We start from the raw sequence: 20,748 nt of genomic DNA on the forward strand, positions 1-20,748 counted from the left end.
TATGATACTGTAGATGCTTTTGCCATGTATCTGAATAAATTTCACGGACTGCGTTGTGATTCATCTTGGAGTTTGACTAATCTGTGTGGTTGGTTGCGTTCTTTGTGAGCTGAGGATCGTGATGCATGGCTTTCAAATGCTTCATCAAATTAATGTAGTTGAGCCTGATTGGCCCAACAAGGTTGACCGAAAGGGAAGCTGGAACCTCGGGTCATAGGAGCTGATGCAGAAAAGTTGGGGTAGCGATGGCTTCATGCTGATAGGCCGGACTTGCTATTGTTGCCTGCACGGCTGTGGTGGGTGCCTGAGCAGTATCGGAGTTAAGATGCGAACGAGCTCAAGTATTCCGTCATCCAGGTGACCATTACAAACCCTCACAATGTAAAAGTATGGCTGTGGCGGATTGCTTGATGGCTTCGCTGTAGTAGTTTGACGGCTACTAGGTGGTTGCCAGATGAAGAGCCAGGTGGGCATCGAGTCACGGATGCAAACACCACGGTGGAACTGAAAAATTCAACACTAGAATGAGAAGGATGGGTCGAGAGTTGGAGGGGGAATGAATGATCAATCTGTCGGTTGGACGGGCAGAGACTTCGACCCTGGTCCGTGAGTTTGATTGTGCAGACAACCCAGGCGAAAGACGGGAAGAGGGAAGAGACCTCAGGCTCAGGCTTCAGCGAGTGGGCAAGTATAAAGAGGGCCCCGGCCCCCCCTTTTCCGTCTTCGGGCAGAGAAGCAAGACCAGCTGCATTTTCCCCTACCGTTTCCCATCATCTTGTTGTAAGTTCCGGTCCTTGGTCCGCCCTGGTCTTGAGTCGCCGGTGTCGAGTCCCGGTTGCAAGCACAAAGTCCGACCAAGAAGAGGAGAAGGAATCGGCTGGTCAGCAGGAGGACGAGGCCCCACCCGCACCCGAGAAACTCAGAAGCGAGAAGAGGGTGACCCACTTACGGCATTCAGTCAGCAACCGCCTACAGGGGGCTCCCATCCGAGATTCCAGCGGCAAAGGTCTCGGTCGCGCACGGACCACTTCCGGAAGCCCTTGAGAGACCTCGCCGCTCCCACCACTCAAGTCACGGACGAAAACGTGCACGGCGTGTTTTTGGCGCGTTCTGGATTCGACGCAAGCTGGTTCGCGCTAAGAAGCTAAGCGGCCTTACCCCTGGTCCAACGTCACAGCACCCCCTGCACATCTAACCCGCTTCGGACGGCCTGTATTGTGACTTTCCTCATTGCGTACCCGCTGTATCTTCACTACACGCGACAAGCCTCACGTCTTTCCTCGTGGTATTGTCCCATCTTGGGTCACGGTTTATTCCCACCTGCGACTTACTGGTGGTAGCTTGTTTCTCCATCAGGACTTTGCAGCATCAGAACTTGATAGTATTCTACACCTTCAACGCAGCACCTTCAAGCGAGGCGTGCGATTGTCTCGGAGCCGCCCTCTAGTCGCGCATGGGCTTTAAGTGGTTTGATCCACTTCCCAAAAACGCGACTTACACCAAAGCCGGGCTCAGGACGCGACTTCCTCCACGACCACGGCCATGATACCCACCCCGCGGTTTCTTACGTGACGCCTGCACTTTACCACTTTAACCACTACAAACACCAATTCGTAACCCACTCTCAACTCAATCCCTCCACTTTGCTTTCCTTTTTTTCCCGCCCTTGGTCACCGCCCTTCAACTCTGTCGGCAACACAAGTCCAGCTCGTCTTTCATATCTACTACTTGTCAACCTATATTCGACCTGGACGAACACTCGAGCCGGAGTCACAGCCTCGCCTACCATGGCGTCGCCTATGCCTGCAGCGCCCATGGGTAATTGGGGAGGTAACGGCCAAGCGAGGCCACCACCGCCGCCTGCTGGCTCAGCAGAGACCGAAGAGAATGGGGTTCAGGTCAAGACGATGGGCCGTGAGTGCTTGCTTCCCGTCTCTTTTCTGTTCTAGCGTTTGCCGGATATGCTGACTGGGGGATGCAGTCAAAGTCACATACGCGTTCGCCGACAGCGGCGAGAGCTTCCTGGCGCGACACCCCGACTTACTCACCGTCCAAACTGTACCAATCGACGAGAAAACCACTGTCGGTATGGTTGACTTGAAATTGTGTGCCCAGGCCGTTGTTAAGTGCAGCCCTGAGCTGCTCAGCGACGCCACCCGCGACTTTGCCGTCTACGCATACGACTACTCGGAACCCGACGAGCCATTAGTCGGACAGGGTTTCCTAGGATGGATTATCAACAACACAGATGGCAAAAGGATCATCGGTCGCACCACCAGAAATCCCCTCTCGGTCTTTAGCGGTGGCGTGAAGGAGATCTTGGAGATCAAGCTGAAGTTGAAGCCTGTAGCCGCCATGATGCAACCGAAATATGAAGCCGAACCCAGACCAGACCATCGACACTCATATCAGCGCTCTGAAAGCCACACGAGCATCGAACTACAACCCACGAGGCCCAACGATGGTGCACTCACGCCGACGAGCCACGCCGAGTGGAACGCCTTGATGCAGTCGAATCCGCAGATGGGCAACCAGCACCAACCCCAACGGGTTGCATCTCCTCACCACCCACCCCAGAACCATAACGATTTTCATCAACAACAACAACCACCACCACAGCAACAACATTTACAGCGAAGCAACTCTTTTGCTTACAATGGGCTCCCGCCGCAGCAACAACACAAAGCGCAACTTCAACAAATCCTCCCTCAACCGCCCACGCAAAATTCTGAAGGGCCTAATCGGGTGGCCCCTACCCCTGTTGACACAGCAACCGAGACCCAAGTGAACCCACCCTCGAGACCATCATCCAGGGCCTCGAACACATCAAAGAGAGCATCGAGAGCTACTGGACGACCTCGTGGTCGCCCTCGGAAGCAACCGAGGGCTGAGAGCCAAGGGAACACTTCGGGTTATGAGGATGGAACCGATGGCGACGATGGCCCCGCTAAGAAGAAGAGGGCCACCATGACCCAGGTTACAGGCAATATCAATGCCCCGTTTGGTGGCGGCCCTGGGCCTCTCCGCGTCACAGCAAGCACGGCTGGCTCCTTGCGAACCTTGCGACCGGCCGGAGTTCCTCAAGACGCTTCTATGGGATCTCACATGCAAGATGTGCCTAGAGCCCCAACACCAGTGCCAGAAAGAGGCCCCTCGGTGCCGCAGGCTGGCAAAGCCACGAAGGGGAGCAAGCTGCGCCGGCAGTCGACCTTGAGCCAAGCCGCGACACCTCCCAGTCAACCTCAGTTTTCCGAGCCACCCTTTGCCCTATCTCCAAGTCAGCAAGATGGTCGCTCTCCAGACTCGGAGGCCGTGTCTCCCAACTTCTCCGAGGACAGCCCTGCAGCCATTGGATCTTCACCGCCTGTTCCTCGTACCACGAGCTTTGTGCGGTCGAGTCCGCCGGCGTCCAGCCCTATACTCCCTCCCATGCGAATGCCAATGCCCCAGCCTGACTCTGGCTTCATGAGCGGTGGCGTTGACGACCTTTTCGATGGCGATGTTCTGAAGCCACTTCCGAAACCCGTTACTACCGCACCGGCACCGGCACCAGCACGGAGAACGAACCGCAATATAACAAAGGAACGGATGAATCGATCGGGTATCCCTATCCAAGTCTTTCAGCTGGTGGCACAGCCTTCTAGCGAAGCGGATAATGCTTCGAAGGTACCGCAGCAACTTGTTGCCCATCCGCCTACTTCGGCGCCGTCGACAGAGTCATCACTGCCTGCTTTACAGCATAGCGTTAGTGACCCAAACATGACAGTGACTCCTCAGCAGCCTGCGGGAAAAGAGCCTTCGCCACAACAAGAGGAGCCGGTTGTGGTGATTAAGCCTGACGTCGATATGGACAGTCAAAGCGCTCCCATTGCTGACGCCCCCCGGTCTGAAGACAGCCTCGACGTGAGACTCGAGCATCTCGTACAAGCTGTGCAGGGTGATGCACCTGATTTAGCGTTGCCAGAGCCTCCGACGGTGGCTCCTATTGCGGCTGAGGTTTTTGCACTTCCTTCCGCACCGCCTTCTCTTTCTCGGTCTACTTCTTCAGGCTTCTCGCTGGCACTACCCACGGTCCCGGCTAGCGACCCGGTTGGTCCTATCGCATTGCCAGCTCTCCCTCTGCCAGACGCCACCTCCTTCTCCGAAGCACCTTGTCCGCCAAGCGATGCATTCCAACCCCCAAGGTCGCCGCCGCAAGCTTCCAAGTCGAACAAGAATTATGTCAAGAAGCAGGCCATCAGAGAAAAGCTATTGCAGGCCATCGAAAGCGGGCAAACTCCGATGTACTGTAACAACTGCGGTGCTATCGAGACTCCTACATGGCGCAAGATATGGTCTCAAGAGCATGAGGGTGTTCCGGAATTTGCAGAGTTTTCAGACAAGCCTGGCAGGATCACCGCCATCCTGGTTTTGGAGCGAGATGATGATGAAAAGGTCACCAAGCACCAGATCATCAAGAAGGGCTTGGCACCAGGTGAGGACAAGTCACAATGGAAAGAGCACATGCTCTGCAATCCTTGCGGCATTTGGTTGTCTAAATGGAAGGCACACCGGCCATCGGAGAAGTGGGAGAAAGACAGATCTCGTCTTAGTCAACAAAGACGGCCTCGGGGTGCTGGACGAGCTCCTAGGGCACCCAGGGTGAAGAAATCAGATTCGGCCAACCCACTGAACCCGACGTCTGAAGCTTATTTCACGGACCCCATCGGGCCTGAAGATCGAGGCATCTCGCCTATAGAGGAGAGCAGATCGCGCGGCATCTCTCAGGTCAGCAATATCAACGAAGCGTCACAGCGATCGGTCTCCCAGCTGTCAATGTCTCAACCGCCCGACTGCCAGGGTTCACGGCCGGCTTCGCCTGGGAATGCCTCCAACCCGGGGTCTACCCACTCTCGGGGAAGCGGTACGGCTAAGAGCCCAATTACTCTTGACAATACCGACGTGCAAGACATGGGTGGTACCCGACGGCTGCTATTCCCTTCGCCTCGAAAGGAAGGCGTTGCCAAGGTCTTGGGCGAGGTTGCCGTTAACATCGTACAGACCGCGCCAGAACTGGACGCATCGGCTCAAGTTGCCCAAAACAAAGACTTGGCCGACAAGAGCTCTAGCAAAGACGAGGCGCGCAAGGAAATAGGGTCCAATAAGGAGAACCTCGCTATTCCTGACGATGATCTCGAAGACCTTTTCAGAAGTCCCATTGCCCGTCCATCGACGCCGCCTCCTCGGGAAAGGCCTGCTAATAATGGACCTTTCAAGACTCCTACTCGACCGACCCCTAGCCACCGACCTATCACTAGAAGCGTCACTAGGAGTGTCTCGCGGTCGTTGAGGTCGGGCGACTTGCTTCGATCTCCCATGGCTACGCGACGCACACCTATGCGGACTCCGCGGTCAGCTAAGGGCCAGATTCGGAGGAGCCCCCGCCTGCACCATGAAGAGTTTTCTCAGATGGAACTAGCCTTGGAAGAATACCTTCAAACTCAGCCTGTCGACCATCAGTATGATTCCGATATGCTAGAGGCTATGAACCGAGCATTGGCGGAGTCTATGAACGCCCCTGGTTCCAGTTTTGACATCACCAGCATGATGCTGGACTCAGACTGTCAGCTCGAATTCGGCGACCTGTTGGATTCGCCATCCAAGCCGACGCCACGACATGCCCGGCAAACGAATGATTACGAGGACTGGGAGACGTGGGAAAAGAACATGCGTGAGCGTCAGGCGGCAGATGATGCTTGACGCGAGTAGATACCCGGTGCGAGGATTGAATGGTTCTGGTACTTGTTATGAGTTATTACAGTGGACGTTTTCCACACGAAAGCGCTGGTCATGGTTTCGAGCGATGCGCATTGCATCATGACGAGTCGTATGATGGTATTTTTATTGGTTTTGATGGGTTTGCATCACAACAGCGCAGGCATGAGATACCTGGGAGATGGCGTTTCGGGATATCACAAAGAGCATGTCCGGAGGACCTAGATTTGTTTACACCGGCCTTGGTGCCGTAGTGACGAGTCGCATACTGCCTCTACTACTGCGTTGACTTGAAAGTTTAAGGAAGAGGCCTTCAGCCTGATAACAGCAATACACTTGTTAATGACACTTTGATCTCCCGTACGCCAATGTTTGCGTTGTGTTGCAACTCTGTGCCAGGGTCCCCCTAGTGACCTTATCAACCATTGAAATGTTGAGGTAGTGTCTCTTCGTCGCATAGCTTTGCTCCTTCATCAGTGGCACCAGCGGGATGCAGGTTTCCGGCATAGACTTTGGTTCAACGTTTGAAGTTGGCCGGACGTGCCTTTCGGAAATTGGTAGTCGATATATGTATATGCGCCAGCGGTAGTATCCGGGGACTCGTGGTAATGCTAGAAGTTTTCGGATCATTGTCCCATTAGAGGCAATGGCTACCCGCAGCAGCAGTATCGTTAGGTCGATAATCTCTCCTAGTACCCTTGCCTCCCAAAAACAGCCATAGAGGGATTAATCGAGTGCACACTTCGAGAGTGTCGGCGTGAGCGCTTAGATTGAGATTCTCATGTGCCTCAACGGATTGTGGTAGATGTGGACCGAGATATTCAACATGTCTCAATCTCTCGGTCACGCAGCTGGTAGTGGAACTCGAGGATGCCCTCGGCACCAAGCGTGACCTTCGCTTGGAAGGGGGCAGAATCTACGGCGGTGAAGGATTGTTCGCGTACGGTGACCTGACACATCGGCGCTGGCATCGATGAGGATGGGGATGACGCCGACTCGGGCTCACCCACACACAGCCTCTCTTTTTCTCTCTCATCACTACTCTTCGCCCTTGTATTCGGGGGAGGGTGATGTTTCGAAAGAGCCGGATGCCAATCTACAATCTTGACTAAGCACTGCCTTCTCCAAGGTTAAGTTACGACCCGCGAGCTTCTCACATCCCTCACGCTAACGACAACATCGACCCTAGCATCAAAGGCGGCCTTGAGCCTTGTACCGACGGCATTGGTAAGGAGAACATTTGGGACGTCTGATGAGTTGCTAAGAATACAAGTAGTGACAGGCGGCATGGACGCTACCGTAATGGGTTTTGCTGAGGGGGCAGGTCGTTATAGTACATAGCTACATGGAATTCCCATACTCTTAGCACTTAAATCTCGTTACATTGCATAGATGGATGAATCAAGCATTATCCATCATACGCATGCAGACCTCTTCTGCCCCCGCATGCTCCCAGTGCCGATGCTCCCCGGAGTAGTTCAAGAGACTCATTGTCTCGGCGCTTACCACACCCACCCCCCCGTCTAGGCGACGCTGCCGCAACAACGACGATGACGATTGCTAGGTTCGTTTCGCAGGCCATTCTTCCACTGTGATGCGAATAGAATCCCTCTGAGCGTTTGCGAGTAAGTAGCCACTTGGCCGAAGCCGCCGCTGCTAGTCGAGAGAGGATTAAGATTGGAAAGAAATACCAGTTTGAGGAGAAGCACAGCACCATCTTCGTTCCCGTACATGTCTCATAACCCCCTTTGCCAAGATATACTGGCAACTTATTCCCAGGTGCCTTCAGCGGCACCAGTGACAGAGCGAGGGTTCCAGAGTTGACAGTAGGTGATCTATAACAACCGCGCAGCCTTGGGACTGCACCCATCTACAGTCAGATGATAGGACATAAAGTACACGTATTCTACACATTTCAACAACACCGCACTTGCTTTCCCCATTTTCGCTTTCAGCTTCCGCTGCGTTACATCCTGGCTCGGTTTGACTGCCTGGATTAACGTGTCCGTCCCCTCTGCCCCAAACACGCACGACTCCTCTACTTCCTCCTGACCAAGCCCTTGGCGTTGGAGTAGCCCTTGATGCGCTTGGTGTACTTCCAAAGGTGCTTGTACTTGGCGGTCTGGCGCTTGGCTTCCCAACCGCGTGCCTTCTTGGGCTCCTTGAGCGAGAAGACGCGCTTCGGGCGGAACTCGATGTCGGCACCCGGCACGCCGGCACGCTCCATCACGCCGGCGGTGTTCTCGTCCCAGATGGTACGGAAGATGTTGAACCCGACGGGCTTGAGGCTGAACTTGTCGCGGAACGACTTGAGGGAGAAGCCGTCGCGGCCCTGGTAGAGTTCCTTGAGCTTGGCGGTGTCGAGCTTCTGGTCGCCCTGCTCGAGGACAAAGATGGAGAGACGGTGGTAAGGGGAGCCCTTTTGCGAGAAGGCGGGCAGGTAGGGGACGGCAAGCTGGGCCTCGTCGCGGACCTTGGAGAGCGGGATGGATGTCGCTGTCGGTGAAACGGGGACGTTGGCGGCGAGGAAGTGGCAGCGCTTGGTGAAGCCGTCGGTTTCGACGGAGGGTATGTCCGAGTCCATGATGACGATGGAAACGAGACGCTCGCCTGCCGTGAAGGGTGTGATGCGCAGACGGGGGGGGACTTCGGAGATGTTGCTGGGGAGAATCTTGCCCGGGGGTACCTTGGAGCGGCGGAAGAAGAGCTGAACGTCGTAGGTCGGCTTCATTTTGGGCAAAATGTCGGGGATGATGTTGAGCTGCTCGATACGCTGCTCAATCATCTTGGCCTCGTAGGAGAGCCACTTGCGCTCGGCAAGGAAGCGGTAGATGGGTTTGCTCATGTCACCTGTTTGAGAAGGCATGTTAGCACTCAATTCGAGATCCCAAGCGCACAAATTTCCTTCATGAATCCGTACCGAGTCCATCCTCGAACCGCCTCTTGACGGCAGGATCGTTGATATCCGCCAGAATCTTCAGTCTCTCGACTTGTTGGCGCAGACTGGACAACCTCATCTGACGCATCCTCTCCCCTCCCTTGACCTGATCACCACTCACGCTCTCCAGCCACTTGATCGTTTCCGTCTCCTTCACGATGGCACGCAGCTTCTCCTCGCGGTCGGCGGCGAGGATCTTGCGCGCCTCCTGGAAGGCCTGGTAGGGCAGCTGCTCAAAGGGAATGTTCGCACTCGTGCGGATGGCGTAACGGCGACGCCTCGAACCGACGGGTGGTGTGCCCGCCTTCCACAGATCCTTCTCGGCCCAGGGCGCAACGGCCGTGTTGGGGTCCAGCTCGACGGCGTCGACGGCCTCGGGGCGCTCGCGCGACACCTTGTACACTTCGGCGGCAGGGGCGGGTGTCGTCGATAGGCTCCTCCGTATCGGCAGGGGCGTGGCGATGCTGTTCAGGCATCGCTGTAGTGGCCGGATGGCCTGCCTACACGACGATGACATTTTGGCTCTGGAAAGGGGGGGTGTGGGTTCGGCGGGTGGTCGTCTGATTCCCGACCAGAGCTTCTGAAGGAGGTTTTTCACTAGAGCTTCGCGAGTCTGCGTTGCGGGTCTCCATAATTATTTTTCCAATTGAACGGCGGAATATCCCGCGCCGGACAGGGGAGGGAGCTCCCATTGACAGCCACGCCACACAGCGTGCGCGCAGCAGGTACGTACCGGCAATTGGCGCCATCTGATTGGCAGCTTGCTTCGACAGGACGGGCCAAATTTTCGTGTTTCCTGCGCAAAGGGTGCTGCTGCTATTCCAACGTAACGAAGGAGCAGTCCATCGAACATCGCAAAACCAAGACGATCGCCGAACCCCATTGCGACGTCCGCACACACAATGGCCGGCAAAGGAGCTAGGAGCCTTGGAGAGGCCATGAGGGGGCTGTCCCTCTCATCAACGTGCAGGAACGCGAGCCCTGCAACCTCATTCATCGGCTCATCCAGCTTTACGAGATCAATGGCCACCGAGGCGCCATTCCCCGGCATCACAACTTCCGCCTATAGAACACCGAAGCCAACGGAGTGGACACCAAGTACGCTCTACAGGAACCACTTGCATTTGTCCTTAAGAAGCACTTGCTAACGCCTTGCTCACAGCCACATCCGTCCCTGTCACAATCCACGCCTTCCCGACTCTCGAGCCCCAAGCCCTCGAGTCCTACTCGACGAAGCACCTCTACCTCCCCCTCCGCCGCGACCTCCTCCATCTCGCCGTCGTCTACGAGGGCGACTCCACCCGCCAGGGCACGGCCAGCACCAAGACCCGTTGGGAGGTCCGCGGCTCGCACAGGAAGCTACACCCGCAAAAGGGAACCGGCCGCGCCCGCGCCGGCACGAAGCAGTCGCCCATCCGCCGCGGCGGAGGTGTTTCTCACGGACCCAAGCCGCGCGACTTTAGCACCTCACTCAACCGCAAGGTCTACGACGTCGCCTGGCGCACCGCCCTCAGCTACCGCTACCGCCGCGGCCAGCTCATCGTCTGTGAGGACGGCATGGAGTTGCCCCTACCAGAGGACTTCATCGCCCTGACCGAGGGAGGCTTCGTGGGACCCAAGATCGCGGAAGAGTACCGCCGCAAGTGGATGATGCAGGTCCTCGAGGCCAACGAATGGGGCAAGGCTCACGGCCGGACTCTGTTCATCACCAACGGGGATAGGCCGAGGCTGAACGAGACTATGGAAACTGCGGGAGACCAGGGCAGGTGCCTGGGTGTTCACGATGTGGACGTCAAGGATCTTCTGGAGGAGGGACGCGTGGTTGTCGAGCGGGCGGCGCTCAATGAGATGATTGAATCGCACCAAAGTGACTTGATCAGCAAGATCTTTATCGGTGGTGCGTTGAAGCGCGGCCCGGCAATCGGTGGGTCCATTATTGCATGAAGCATCAGAGGCGGTCCTACAAGGGGGAAAGGGAGAAGGAGAGAAATCTGTCGATATCTGTAACACCAATCAACGAGGAGATCTTCTGGTAAGAAGGCGCCTCTCCGGCTTGTAGCAATAGAAGGCACAAATTGCCATTCACTCTGTAACCTATACAAAGGAAAGATGCATCTACGGATATGTACGGCAAGGTGTCATAAAACGAGCACAAATGCTTTTTTAAAAAAAATAAGAGGAAGGAGTCACTTCATCTTGATGGCAAAATTATAATTGGGAAGAGTGCCCTAAGGTTCATTTCATTCAATTGGTATGACCTAAGCCTGGCTTGATGCGAATCCAAGCACCCACGTGTCTAGTTACCCAATTTGCGTAAATACATCAAATCCCAAGGTTGCTATAAATATTGTCAAAGGCGACGTGAACAGGAATGCATGTACAAGTTGGATAATTCATATGCTGCGTCTTGTTCAATCCAAAACACTAGTTGCGGAACGTCATATTCATTGCGGTTATTGGGGCCCGCCGACGTCCGACTTGCCTCTATTCGGAAATCTCATACGCCATACTGCGTCACAGGAACCTGGCAGGAACCCCAGGTACATCGCCCCGATTTGAGTCGAACGGAAACCCACACGCACATGCATGCGCTGCCCAGTCAGCCTCCCGGAAGCCGAATAAGACAAGGAGAATGCTCGTCGCGAAAACAACCTGAAAGGAAACAATGCAGCTAAATATTCAGTCTGCAATTAAAAGTTGGACATATTTCTGAACATTTTTCTGCTACCCACTTGCCTACGTTACCTTAACATATAATGTAGTGTACACCAAGATCGCTCCGGATTTTCCTAGTCCCGCAACTCCCGTCGGGTACGTAAGGTGGGGTGCAAACAAGCCGGCCCGAAAAACAGAGGAGGGCGTTGCAGGTTTCCCGCGCGCCGCCGCTGTCCCTCCACCCCCCCGGGGCGGCGGAGCGACGCATCGGGTCCATGCGCCCAGCCCTACGTCACTATGAGCAGGGGTATTTTCGTCCTTGGTTGACTTTACTTACTACCGCCCGTCATAAGCCATGTACCACCTACCTCAATTTAGAGTTTCCGCTGTCCAAGGCAAACGACCTTGCCTGGGCTCATGCCCCCCCCTCGGGTACTTCGTGGAGTAATTACTCTGTGCCTCACGTTCAATGACCTACAGCATCATTCGCTGTTATTAAGATGCCAAACTCGGAGTTGCAAAACAAGCCTGGATGCAGTAAGCCAACGGCATGGTTTCTGAGATGATGAAAGGATACAATGCCAATTTTGACAGCATTCCTAACTTGAAGACGTTCTCCCTAAGTCACTATGTCAAAAGGGCCTCCGGCTAGGCCTCCTCCTCCTTCTTAAGAAGCCATGCAAGGCTGGACCAGATCCCTGCTTTCCCGCCTTGATGCCTGCAGGACCTAGTGAAAGCAACGACGAAGGACCATCGTGCTCACGGATACAGTATGCCTAACCTTATGTCCCATTTCATTGCTGGAAAATTTCATGGATATACTCCCCTTCTTGACTCTCTTCTCTCGGCGACGGTCGTCGACCCTTGCCGCACGCAACCCGGCAGGCTCCTCTGCTTATGAATCTCAACGAGAAAAACAGCGGGCCGTTAAAAGAAGCGTCTAGACGTTTTCTCATGTTCCCAGAGACCGGCGCGGCGGGCCGTTCAAGGGAGGGTTGGCTGGGTTTGGCACGCACGGGTACACCTACCCTCCCCCTCCCCCTCTAGCTCCTCGTACCCATCATCCCGTATTGGGATATTCGAGTGACTAGCAGTGACGTAGATATGTGGTAGCTCAGTCTTCAGCCCAACGGCGACCTCTTTGTATGACTTTTTTGCATAGGTAGTATCTCTTCTCATGACTTATTCAAAAGTTTGTTCGTCGTCTCTTCCGAAACGCCCTCCTATTCATCAGCTTGCGTCCATCGGTTGCGGGCTACCGATGAATCCACATAGCATCCGGAACGATATCATGAAGCGACATCCTCTAGCAAGGGGCCCGGAAACAAGTGAGCTTCCCCGTGCAAGCGATGGGATCCTCTCGTACCCCTGGCCCTTCGCTTCTCGAGACGGCCGCTGTTGTGTTGCTGCGAATGGACCCGAGGGAATCCAAGGGACCCGTACTGACGTAGTGCAGGACAAGCTACCAGAGCTAACTTGATGTAGTAGCTCACGACTCCTTTCTCCTCCTCCATACCTGGGCCAGTAGCCTCATAAATCGACCATCCTCGTTACGCAGCGGCTGGCGTTGATGGATTCCCTCTCTCTCTCCTTTCCCCTTTTCTGCTCTTTGCTTCGAATGGTTGTCAGCTGGCTCCCCTGTCCCTTGATACTATTGCTCAAGCCCCCGGCTTGACGACATAACGCATATACCAACCACAATTTCCCTATCTCCTTGGACCCCCTTCGACACCTCGACTCCTCAAAGACCCAATGTCTTCGACCCAATGTTCAAACTACCAGTTGGCTTATCCAAGCCACTCACCTCCATTGACTGCTGTGTACCCCTCCCAGAAAGATTTGTCGTCTCGTCAACCTCGACACAACTTCGACAACTCCAACAACACTCACCGCTCGAGGAGGGCGTACCCTGTGGCATCGTCCATCAGCGAGGGGCTACCAATGCATCTTGGCAAACTGGGCCCAGCCCACTAGAACCAAAGACACGACACAGACGATTTAAAGCCGAAGCTCATCCAAATCTGACCCGGACGACCATTCGCCAACCGCTCATCGAATACGAAGTCAAATTGTCCTACGAACCAATGCCTCCATACCTACCTAGACGATTCGAAATAGTGTAGAGTACAGAAAAGATAAATCAGTCAACGGACGCCTAGTCTGATCAATGTCTCGGCTCACTCACGATACACCCACCAAGGGTCCCGTTAACGCAGCAGATGGTGTCCTCCACACACCGACCTACTTGGACCAAACCGGAACCCTCTCAAGATTCTCACTGACACGTTGCAGACAGTCGGATGTATCAAGTCGAACTTGCTCAACCAAGAGTTCGCTGTCCCATACACCCAACTCAGACAACGACCCGAGGCCGCCCTGCCACGAGGCACCACATTAGAAGCCGCCGTCCCACCTCCACCGAGCTATCAGGTTGCACGTCAGAGCCTTGCACTTCCAGTAAGGCTATGTCATCTGCCCAAATGGCATTGAGCCTATTTTCTTCTTTGTGAATATCATCATCCTGTGTCTATTCGAATCCCCTTTTGCTAGTCCGGCCTGTGGAATGCTTCACCTCAAAAGATGTACATACAACCCAAATGTACTCCAGGGTATCAGGTCTCATTTCCAGCTCCGGTCCTTTCGCTGGCGGCTCAGATCTTCCGTCTGGTCCCTTCTTGTCATTATCCTCTCAAGTCATTGCTCATAGCAGGCCTATGTCCCCAAACCCGCCCTAACTCCGAATATAGAAGCCCCACTCAAGACAGTAAGTGCTTCTAAACCATTTGGCAACCAGGAAGGCTTCGCTTCTCAAACCTCAGCGCTTTGCCCTTTAGACTGGATCGTCCCCCGCCAGAGCGCGCTACGCCTGTTCAAAGGCGCTGTCCGGCATATGGTCGTAGTTGATATCAGCATCACTACCAGATCTCGAAGACAGGCTCGTCATAGCACGCTCTGAGCGAGCTGGGGAGATTAAAGACATTTGGCCTGGCATCGGTCAACATCTCCAATATTGTGTCTAGGGATCGTGGATTTCCTTACTGTCAATTGACGGTCTGTAACCTCCCCTCGTGCCGAGTGGCCTGTTGCCAATCATGCGGCTGGCATCCAGACTTTGCTTCTTGACGCGCTCTGCGCTCACCTGAACAAATCGGCGGGCCTCGTTGTCGAGCCACAAATTGATGTTCGGGTCGTTGCAGTTTGCATGCGACATGAGTTCATTCTTCATTCGCGTAACTTCATCAACCAATCCGTTGTACTCCATCTGTAATTGTGCATGCTGGTTTTCCAGGCCCTGTTTGGTTTCCTGCAAGTCCGAGACCCATTCCTTTTTCTTCTGCCGACATTTACTTGCGGCGACCCTGTTTCGTTCAAGGAATTTGTCTCTTTTTGGGTCCTGGTCGGTCTGCGCAGGAGCTTTACCCTTCCTTCCCTTCTTTCTGGGTGGACTGGTATCCAAAGCGTCGGCCGTCCTACAAGATTTTGATGCGTAAGATTGCATCGAGTTATTGGAGTCGGCTCGCACACTCGACTGAAATGTCGAAGCCGAAGGTATATTCAGTATTGCCGGCCTGTCTTCGTCTTCCCGTTTCGTATCGTACTGCGCTTGGCCATGGTGACTGTAGAACGAGGGCATACCAGTGACCAGTGGATCCCATCCGCCCGGTACAGGCATATAAACGGAAGGATGGTGTTCCATATTGTCTGGTCCGTCGCTGTCTTCTGGCCGGGCAAAGTCGAGTGAATCTACCTGTAGTGTTCGGGGTTGATCGCTGGGGAAGTCATTGTTAGTCGGTGTTGCAATATCAACCGCATCATTGAAGAAGCTCGGAGGGGTATTCATCGTCCAGGCTATGGACCTCGCCAGGTCTGGAAAAGGCGTCGATTTCAAAATCTGCTGAAAGGGGGTGTATCGGCGGCGGGGGAGCGTTGCCTGATCCAGGGTAGGACAATGAACGTTGTGTCGTGCGCTGACCTACCCAATGCGTATAGACTACCAAGTGGTTTGCGCGTGGCACAAAGGCTGGGCTTGCTTGCTGGCTACGCTACGGTGACCAGAGCGATAAGGATGTCCCCAGAAACGAGAAAGAGCAAGGCAAAAAGCAAAGGCTGCGGTCGGGGAGGTGGGAAATCGAGAAAAACACACGATAAAGATTGCTGCAAGAATATCGGGCTGATCTCGACGCCTGCGTGTACTCGGCGATGGACAAAACCGGAAGTTGGATGCGCGGCGAGGACTCAAGGACTTGGGGCGGGTATCAATATGAGAACGTCGCCGCTGTTCAGAACGCGAATTTGATCCTCGTCGGAATGGAAAAGGCAAGAAGGCAAGCTACAATGCCCATTGGTCAGTATTTCGTTTATCAGTATCAAAGAAAGAGCAAGCAGGACTAAGAAGAGGTAGTATGAGAGAATGATGGATTCAGGATTGCGACAGGTCGATGATGCGGATGGGAGTGGGCGGCTCGGTGGAGCCGGTAGACAGACAGGCATTATCAAGAGCAACTGAGAATACCTCGATAGATGCGTAGAAATGGAGGGGCTGCTGGCAAACGGGGCACCGTGGGTAGTCGCACTCTCCCACACGCAGGAAACCAGTTCCACACACTGGCTCGAAAAAGGTTCTGGGATGAGGCAACCGGGCGCGGAGGCGTACGTTACATAGGAAGACTAGGCGCAAACGGCAAGGACGGGAAGAGCTGGTGAAGGGAGGTTGCGATATATCGCCGATATGAAAGTACTGCGGGGTTCTCAATGAAGGTTTGAAATCTGCGTACCACTAATGATTGGGGCAGCTGATCGTGCGTCAGTGGGAAATGACACTGTCGACGATCTGGAAAGCTGCCGAGCCGGACGATATGACGAGCGATACGGTCGAGGCAGGCCAACGACCGAACGTTTCTTGACAGAAAACGGTAGGCCAAATCTCAGCGGGGCGCCCTTCCAACAAGGCGAAGGACGACTGCTAGTATTCGGAGCGTAAGGTACCTGCGATGGTTCCGCGAAGAAGCCAAAGTGTTGCAGCCAGGCAAATTGGAGATTGATCAGTCAGAAGTCTGGGCTTGAAGTATTTCGTCGAGGTTCGCGAGAAAGAACAATGTCATGGCAGTCTAACGTCGTGGTGCCGGTTGCGGTGAGGTGAAGGCGCGGCAACGTCTTGCCATCAGCCAGGCAAGGATGCTCAGGTGGTGGGTGGTGTGGGCACTGGTAATGCTTGCAGATTGATGGAGCCGTCGGAGTCGCAGTCACACAAGGAAGATGTCGGCGGGAGGTCAGGGATGGGTCAGGAGTTGCCAAGCAATGGACGACGGAAGCAGGGCCGGGCGAGAGCTCTCACGGTGTCGAAGAGGATAGATGATGGAGATGCTTGAGATTGTGTTGTATGCTGCGGGCAGATCGGCAGAGGTCGACAACAACGGAGTACGCTCCGGCAATTGATCAGAATGATGCCGAAAGGTCGCAAGCTGCGACCGAGAGGCGCCGTGGTGGGATCCAGATGGAGCGGGATTGACAAAAGATGTGGAATCAGTGAGGCTCACGGTGGGCAGGTTGGAGCTTGAGAGGGGGGAAGGGAAGTCGTCGTCGGCGGAAGTTGAGTGAACAGAAACGGGGTGGGAATTTCAATGGCATGCGGCATACCACACGCGGGCGGGCGGGAAGGAGCTTCGACAATTGCATTGCCTCGTTCGAATACCACGTTTCTGCTTTCCTCAACAGCATTTCTCCGACTAGGAAAGGTAGCTTTTCCCCTTGGCTCGGGCTGGAACCACCTCACGCTATTTTAGCTCAGAGAAGGTAGCTAGAAAGGCGAGATGGTGCATCTACCTAAGACTGAGGTGCTCCCTCGGCAGAAGCAATCACATTGGACCAGCTCAAACAAAACAGCTAACACACAGGCACCTTATCTGTCAGAGACAGCGCGATGGTGGAAGTACACATGCAGCACCAACATCAACGCCAGCGCCAGCACCACCATTAAAACCATTCTATTTATGAGCTGGGCGCGCCGTCATTCACTAATCTCCCTTGCCTTGGCTGGGTATACAACAATTCCGCTTGCTGACCTTGGCTGCGCAACACGAGATGGCGGGGTAAGTAAGGTATGGCTTTACAGAGTACGCTAAGCATATTTGCCTCTCAGACGGTGCCATAGCTGTGTTGCAGAGCTGGATGTTGTTGCAATTACTACTGGACGAGCTAAGGTAGCCAGACGTCCCGTCTAAGCTTCATCCAACGCTCCGTCGTCAGACACACCGGACCTCTCGACGCAGTAATAGGTCCCTTACGTGGGCACGCACATCGCTGCGCAGGAAGTAAGGTAGCCGCTGCACGGCACAACTGGATGTCAAGGACTGGCGAGAAGGGCACCTCCACCAAAGTCACAAGGTACCTGCCCTGCCCTGCCGTCCCTTCCCCTCCCCCCTCCCCCTTCCAAGGTTCGCCATGGGGCCGTTGCCTTGGGGGCTAATTGTTGGCAGAAGTTGGAAAGCTGCGACCAAGTCCCTGCTTGTTCGGATGAAAAACTCCGTTATTTTTTGTTTGGACTCTGGTCGCTGATTACCACCTACCTTACCCTTCGTCATTGCGTCCAGTCCTCTGTACAGATATCCTCCAGTCTCTCCTCACCTTTCCGCACAACACACCGGTGACCGAGATGGACCCACGGCTCCGAACTGCCTACATGGTGCCGTTGCTTCTCAGGGCACTCGGCGGATGACCGGGGCATGAGAGAATGCATCGAATGGTGCGTCTGTGCCCAGGGTTCGGGCTAGTTGCGTTGGGCAACCACAGAAGAGGCACATTCAGCGACAGATTCCAGACGAGATTTTTGCTCAGCATTCGTCGTTACCTGACGACGCTGAAGAAGCCAACCTAAGCCGGCCAGGGACCAAAGGCTGGTAGAGCACAGGCCAGAGAGCGACTGGAACAGCGCGGGAGTGAGTGGGTGTGAAAGTCTGGGAGCAGGAGCGGGAGCAGGAGCAGGAGCAGGAGCATCAGCGTAGATGGATGCGACATTGACGCTGCCCGGGAGCCAATGGGATGCGTCCTCGGTGGAAGGTCCGGGCGCCGGGTCGAGCTTCCTTCCACGGGCACCTAATCATGGCGGCCCCGCCGTCGTTAGCTTCCTGCCTGCCCAGGGCCCTGCTTGTCTGCTGTCTGCGTCGGCACGCCGGGTGCCATGGCTGGCAGGCGCAGGCAGGGCAGGAAAACAGGGGGGAAGCGCGGGAACGCTTGGTACCGTGGTATCTTGATACATTGGGTGGGGAAAGTGAGGGACGCCCCATCCAGAGTGTTGCCAAAAACAGTCAAGCCAACCTCTGAACAGAGAACAGCTAGGTATGAGCTTGCCCATCTTGGACACTGCCAGCATCTCAGCAACAAGAAACAATGAGGGAGCCAGCTAAGCACTCGGGGTGCTTTCCCTCCCTGGAACTATTATCTACTTGCGCCTTTGTCGCTTTTGATCTTCTCTTCTTTCCGGCTCAACTTGTCCCGCCTTGGTCCCATCTTGGGAAAACTCCAGTATTCCAAGAAGCGACCGGCGTACCCGGCGGAGCCAGAGCTGCACACTAATAGGAGTAGGGGACGCTCAGACTAAGAGACCCAAAAGTTTCGGGGGTTGAACGACGCGCCCCAGGCTGACGACATCTTCCAGATCGATATCAACCGATAGTCTGGGCCGTCAGGACCGGATATCACGATACTAGATCGCCGACAAATGCGTGATGGGCCCTGGTAAGTAGCTTTGCCTGGCAAGCCGTGTTGCAATCCGTGACAACATCATCTCCGCTCGAGAAAAAACGGCAACTCCAAGCCTCATGTCACCCACTATTCCCGCCATGTCCGAATGTCTCCTGCTGCCGGCGGAGACTTCTCTTTCCGCGGCCATTGCAGAATTTTCGGGAGACCACGGCTTCCATCGAAACTCGAAAGGAGAAATTGCCAAGAATCCTTTCAGAACTACGTTGTTACAGCACACCGAACCTTGGGCTAACCACCGTCGTGCAAGAAAACAAAACAGCGGTTCGCGTAGAAAGTATGTCTAAGTTTCCAGCAATACCCTGTTTTCGAACAAGATCGTCTGCCCAACCCCGGTCAGGTGCCTTGGCTTCACTGGCCCCTCCCTGCAACTATGTGCTGCCGCCAAAGGACCCCTGATTTTGTGTTGTCGTCGCTGTCACCCGCCCTTTTCAGTCTTTTCTATCAGCCGCCGTCTGCCAGGAACCTAATCCGAAGAACGAGAGGTGATACAAACAACTCGATTCGCTGCCATTTCTGGCTTGTTGGATGTGAAGTGGGCTAATCTTTGGTCGCGGCATGGTAAACAACACGGAAGGTTGTTACTCATTTCGCGCACAGCCAATATTAGGATGGAGTGATTACGGCGTCACCATCGCCGACTCATGTCCCGCCTTGGTTCGGTCCCGGACGAGTCGTCGCGTTTCGATTGCCTGTCTGTCGCCGTCGGGATTCCAAGTTTCTTCCCAGTCTGCCGTGCACCGCCGAGACCGATAGCTCCTAATATGGAAAGAGATTGACGTCTCAACCCACGATGGACCTCGACACGTGTTGGGGGCTTAGAAATAAAATGTCGAGCGGCAGAGGGCCGTCATTTTTGTGTGCAAGGAATTGATATGATTGGGTGGTTACCCTGGAGGACCCTTCATGCGTCTGTGAAGTCAAATATAAACGAGCAATGTCGTCAGAGGGCGACATTGAAACATGCCGAGCAACAACGGAGCAGGCGCAAAACGAGATCGATACCAGTAAGCCAGCAATGTTCTAAAGTCGACTTCCTTTCGGTAACGAGATTCAACACGACGGAACCATCCAAGATGTCTTATCTGCCCTGGAAGTAGGGTAACTCGTAGGAGAGGAACCGCTGCCGGCCATCAACACGAAGCCTTTCTCCATCACGGGATGCTCGAGGATCGGCCAGAGCCCTGCAAACTCTTTCAGGATGAAAACAGGCAATAGGGCTCATATGACATCATATAGATGCAAGGAAGCCGTCCTGAGAAAACTCTTGTGTGGTAGGATGAGATCCACAGGAACCACTTTGGTGACTCGCTCACCACGCATCCGTCCGGTGGGTGGACTCGATACAGTCTTTCAAACCAATAGTGAAATGTCCGATTGGGTACAGACACCGTGAGAATTTCAGGCTGTCAAAAGTCAATTGTCCTGGGCCACGTCATGGTTCGCCAAGGAATGACATTCTATCTTCCCCTGTGAGGGGGAGATAGTGACTGAGACGGTTATGAAGATGGGACACCGTTCATATAACGTTTTTGAAGATCTTTTCGAACGGTTCAGGGACCAGCGCAGATCTTATAAGCCGGATCGGGTAAGGTCTGGAAGAACAGACCACCTGACAGGTCACCTGACACCGCGACAAGTGC

The 20,748-nt window shown here is 54.5% G+C and overlaps 4 protein-coding genes across 4 annotated transcripts; 2 read left to right on the forward strand and 2 right to left on the reverse strand.

The window, feature by feature from the left end:
• Positions 1-1,787: 1,787 nt before the first annotated feature.
• CORC01_07891 (GATA transcription factor) lies at positions 1,788-5,739 on the forward strand (the record flags this gene model as incomplete). The annotated part of the gene is made up of 2 exons (XM_022619526.1): positions 1,788-1,914; positions 1,982-5,739. The coding sequence occupies 2 exons, from the start codon at positions 1,788-1,790 to the stop codon at positions 5,737-5,739; spliced, it is 3,885 nt and encodes a 1,294-aa protein (XP_022473901.1).
• A 2,053-nt stretch (positions 5,740-7,792) lies between these two features.
• On the reverse strand, positions 7,793-9,209 carry CORC01_07892 (phosphatidylethanolamine-binding protein; the record flags this gene model as incomplete). The annotated part of the gene is made up of 2 exons (XM_022619527.1): positions 7,793-8,604; positions 8,675-9,209. The coding sequence occupies 2 exons, from the start codon at positions 9,207-9,209 to the stop codon at positions 7,793-7,795; spliced, it is 1,347 nt and encodes a 448-aa protein (XP_022473902.1).
• Positions 9,210-9,594: 385 nt separating this feature from the next.
• Positions 9,595-10,636, forward strand: CORC01_07893 (ribosomal protein L4/L1 family protein; the record flags this gene model as incomplete). Its single annotated transcript, XM_022619528.1, has 2 exons — positions 9,595-9,790; positions 9,855-10,636. The coding sequence occupies 2 exons, from the start codon at positions 9,595-9,597 to the stop codon at positions 10,634-10,636; spliced, it is 978 nt and encodes a 325-aa protein (XP_022473903.1).
• Positions 10,637-14,207: 3,571 nt separating this feature from the next.
• On the reverse strand, positions 14,208-15,188 carry CORC01_07894 (bZIP transcription factor; the record flags this gene model as incomplete). Its single annotated transcript, XM_022619529.1, has 2 exons — positions 14,208-14,332; positions 14,387-15,188. The coding sequence occupies 2 exons, from the start codon at positions 15,186-15,188 to the stop codon at positions 14,208-14,210; spliced, it is 927 nt and encodes a 308-aa protein (XP_022473904.1).
• Positions 15,189-20,748: the final 5,560 nt, after the last annotated feature.

Source organism: Colletotrichum orchidophilum (genome assembly GCF_001831195.1).
Source record: "Colletotrichum orchidophilum strain IMI 309357 chromosome Unknown Scaffold_65.1, whole genome shotgun sequence".
In the NCBI taxonomy this organism is placed as follows: domain Eukaryota; kingdom Fungi; phylum Ascomycota; class Sordariomycetes; order Glomerellales; family Glomerellaceae; genus Colletotrichum; species Colletotrichum orchidophilum.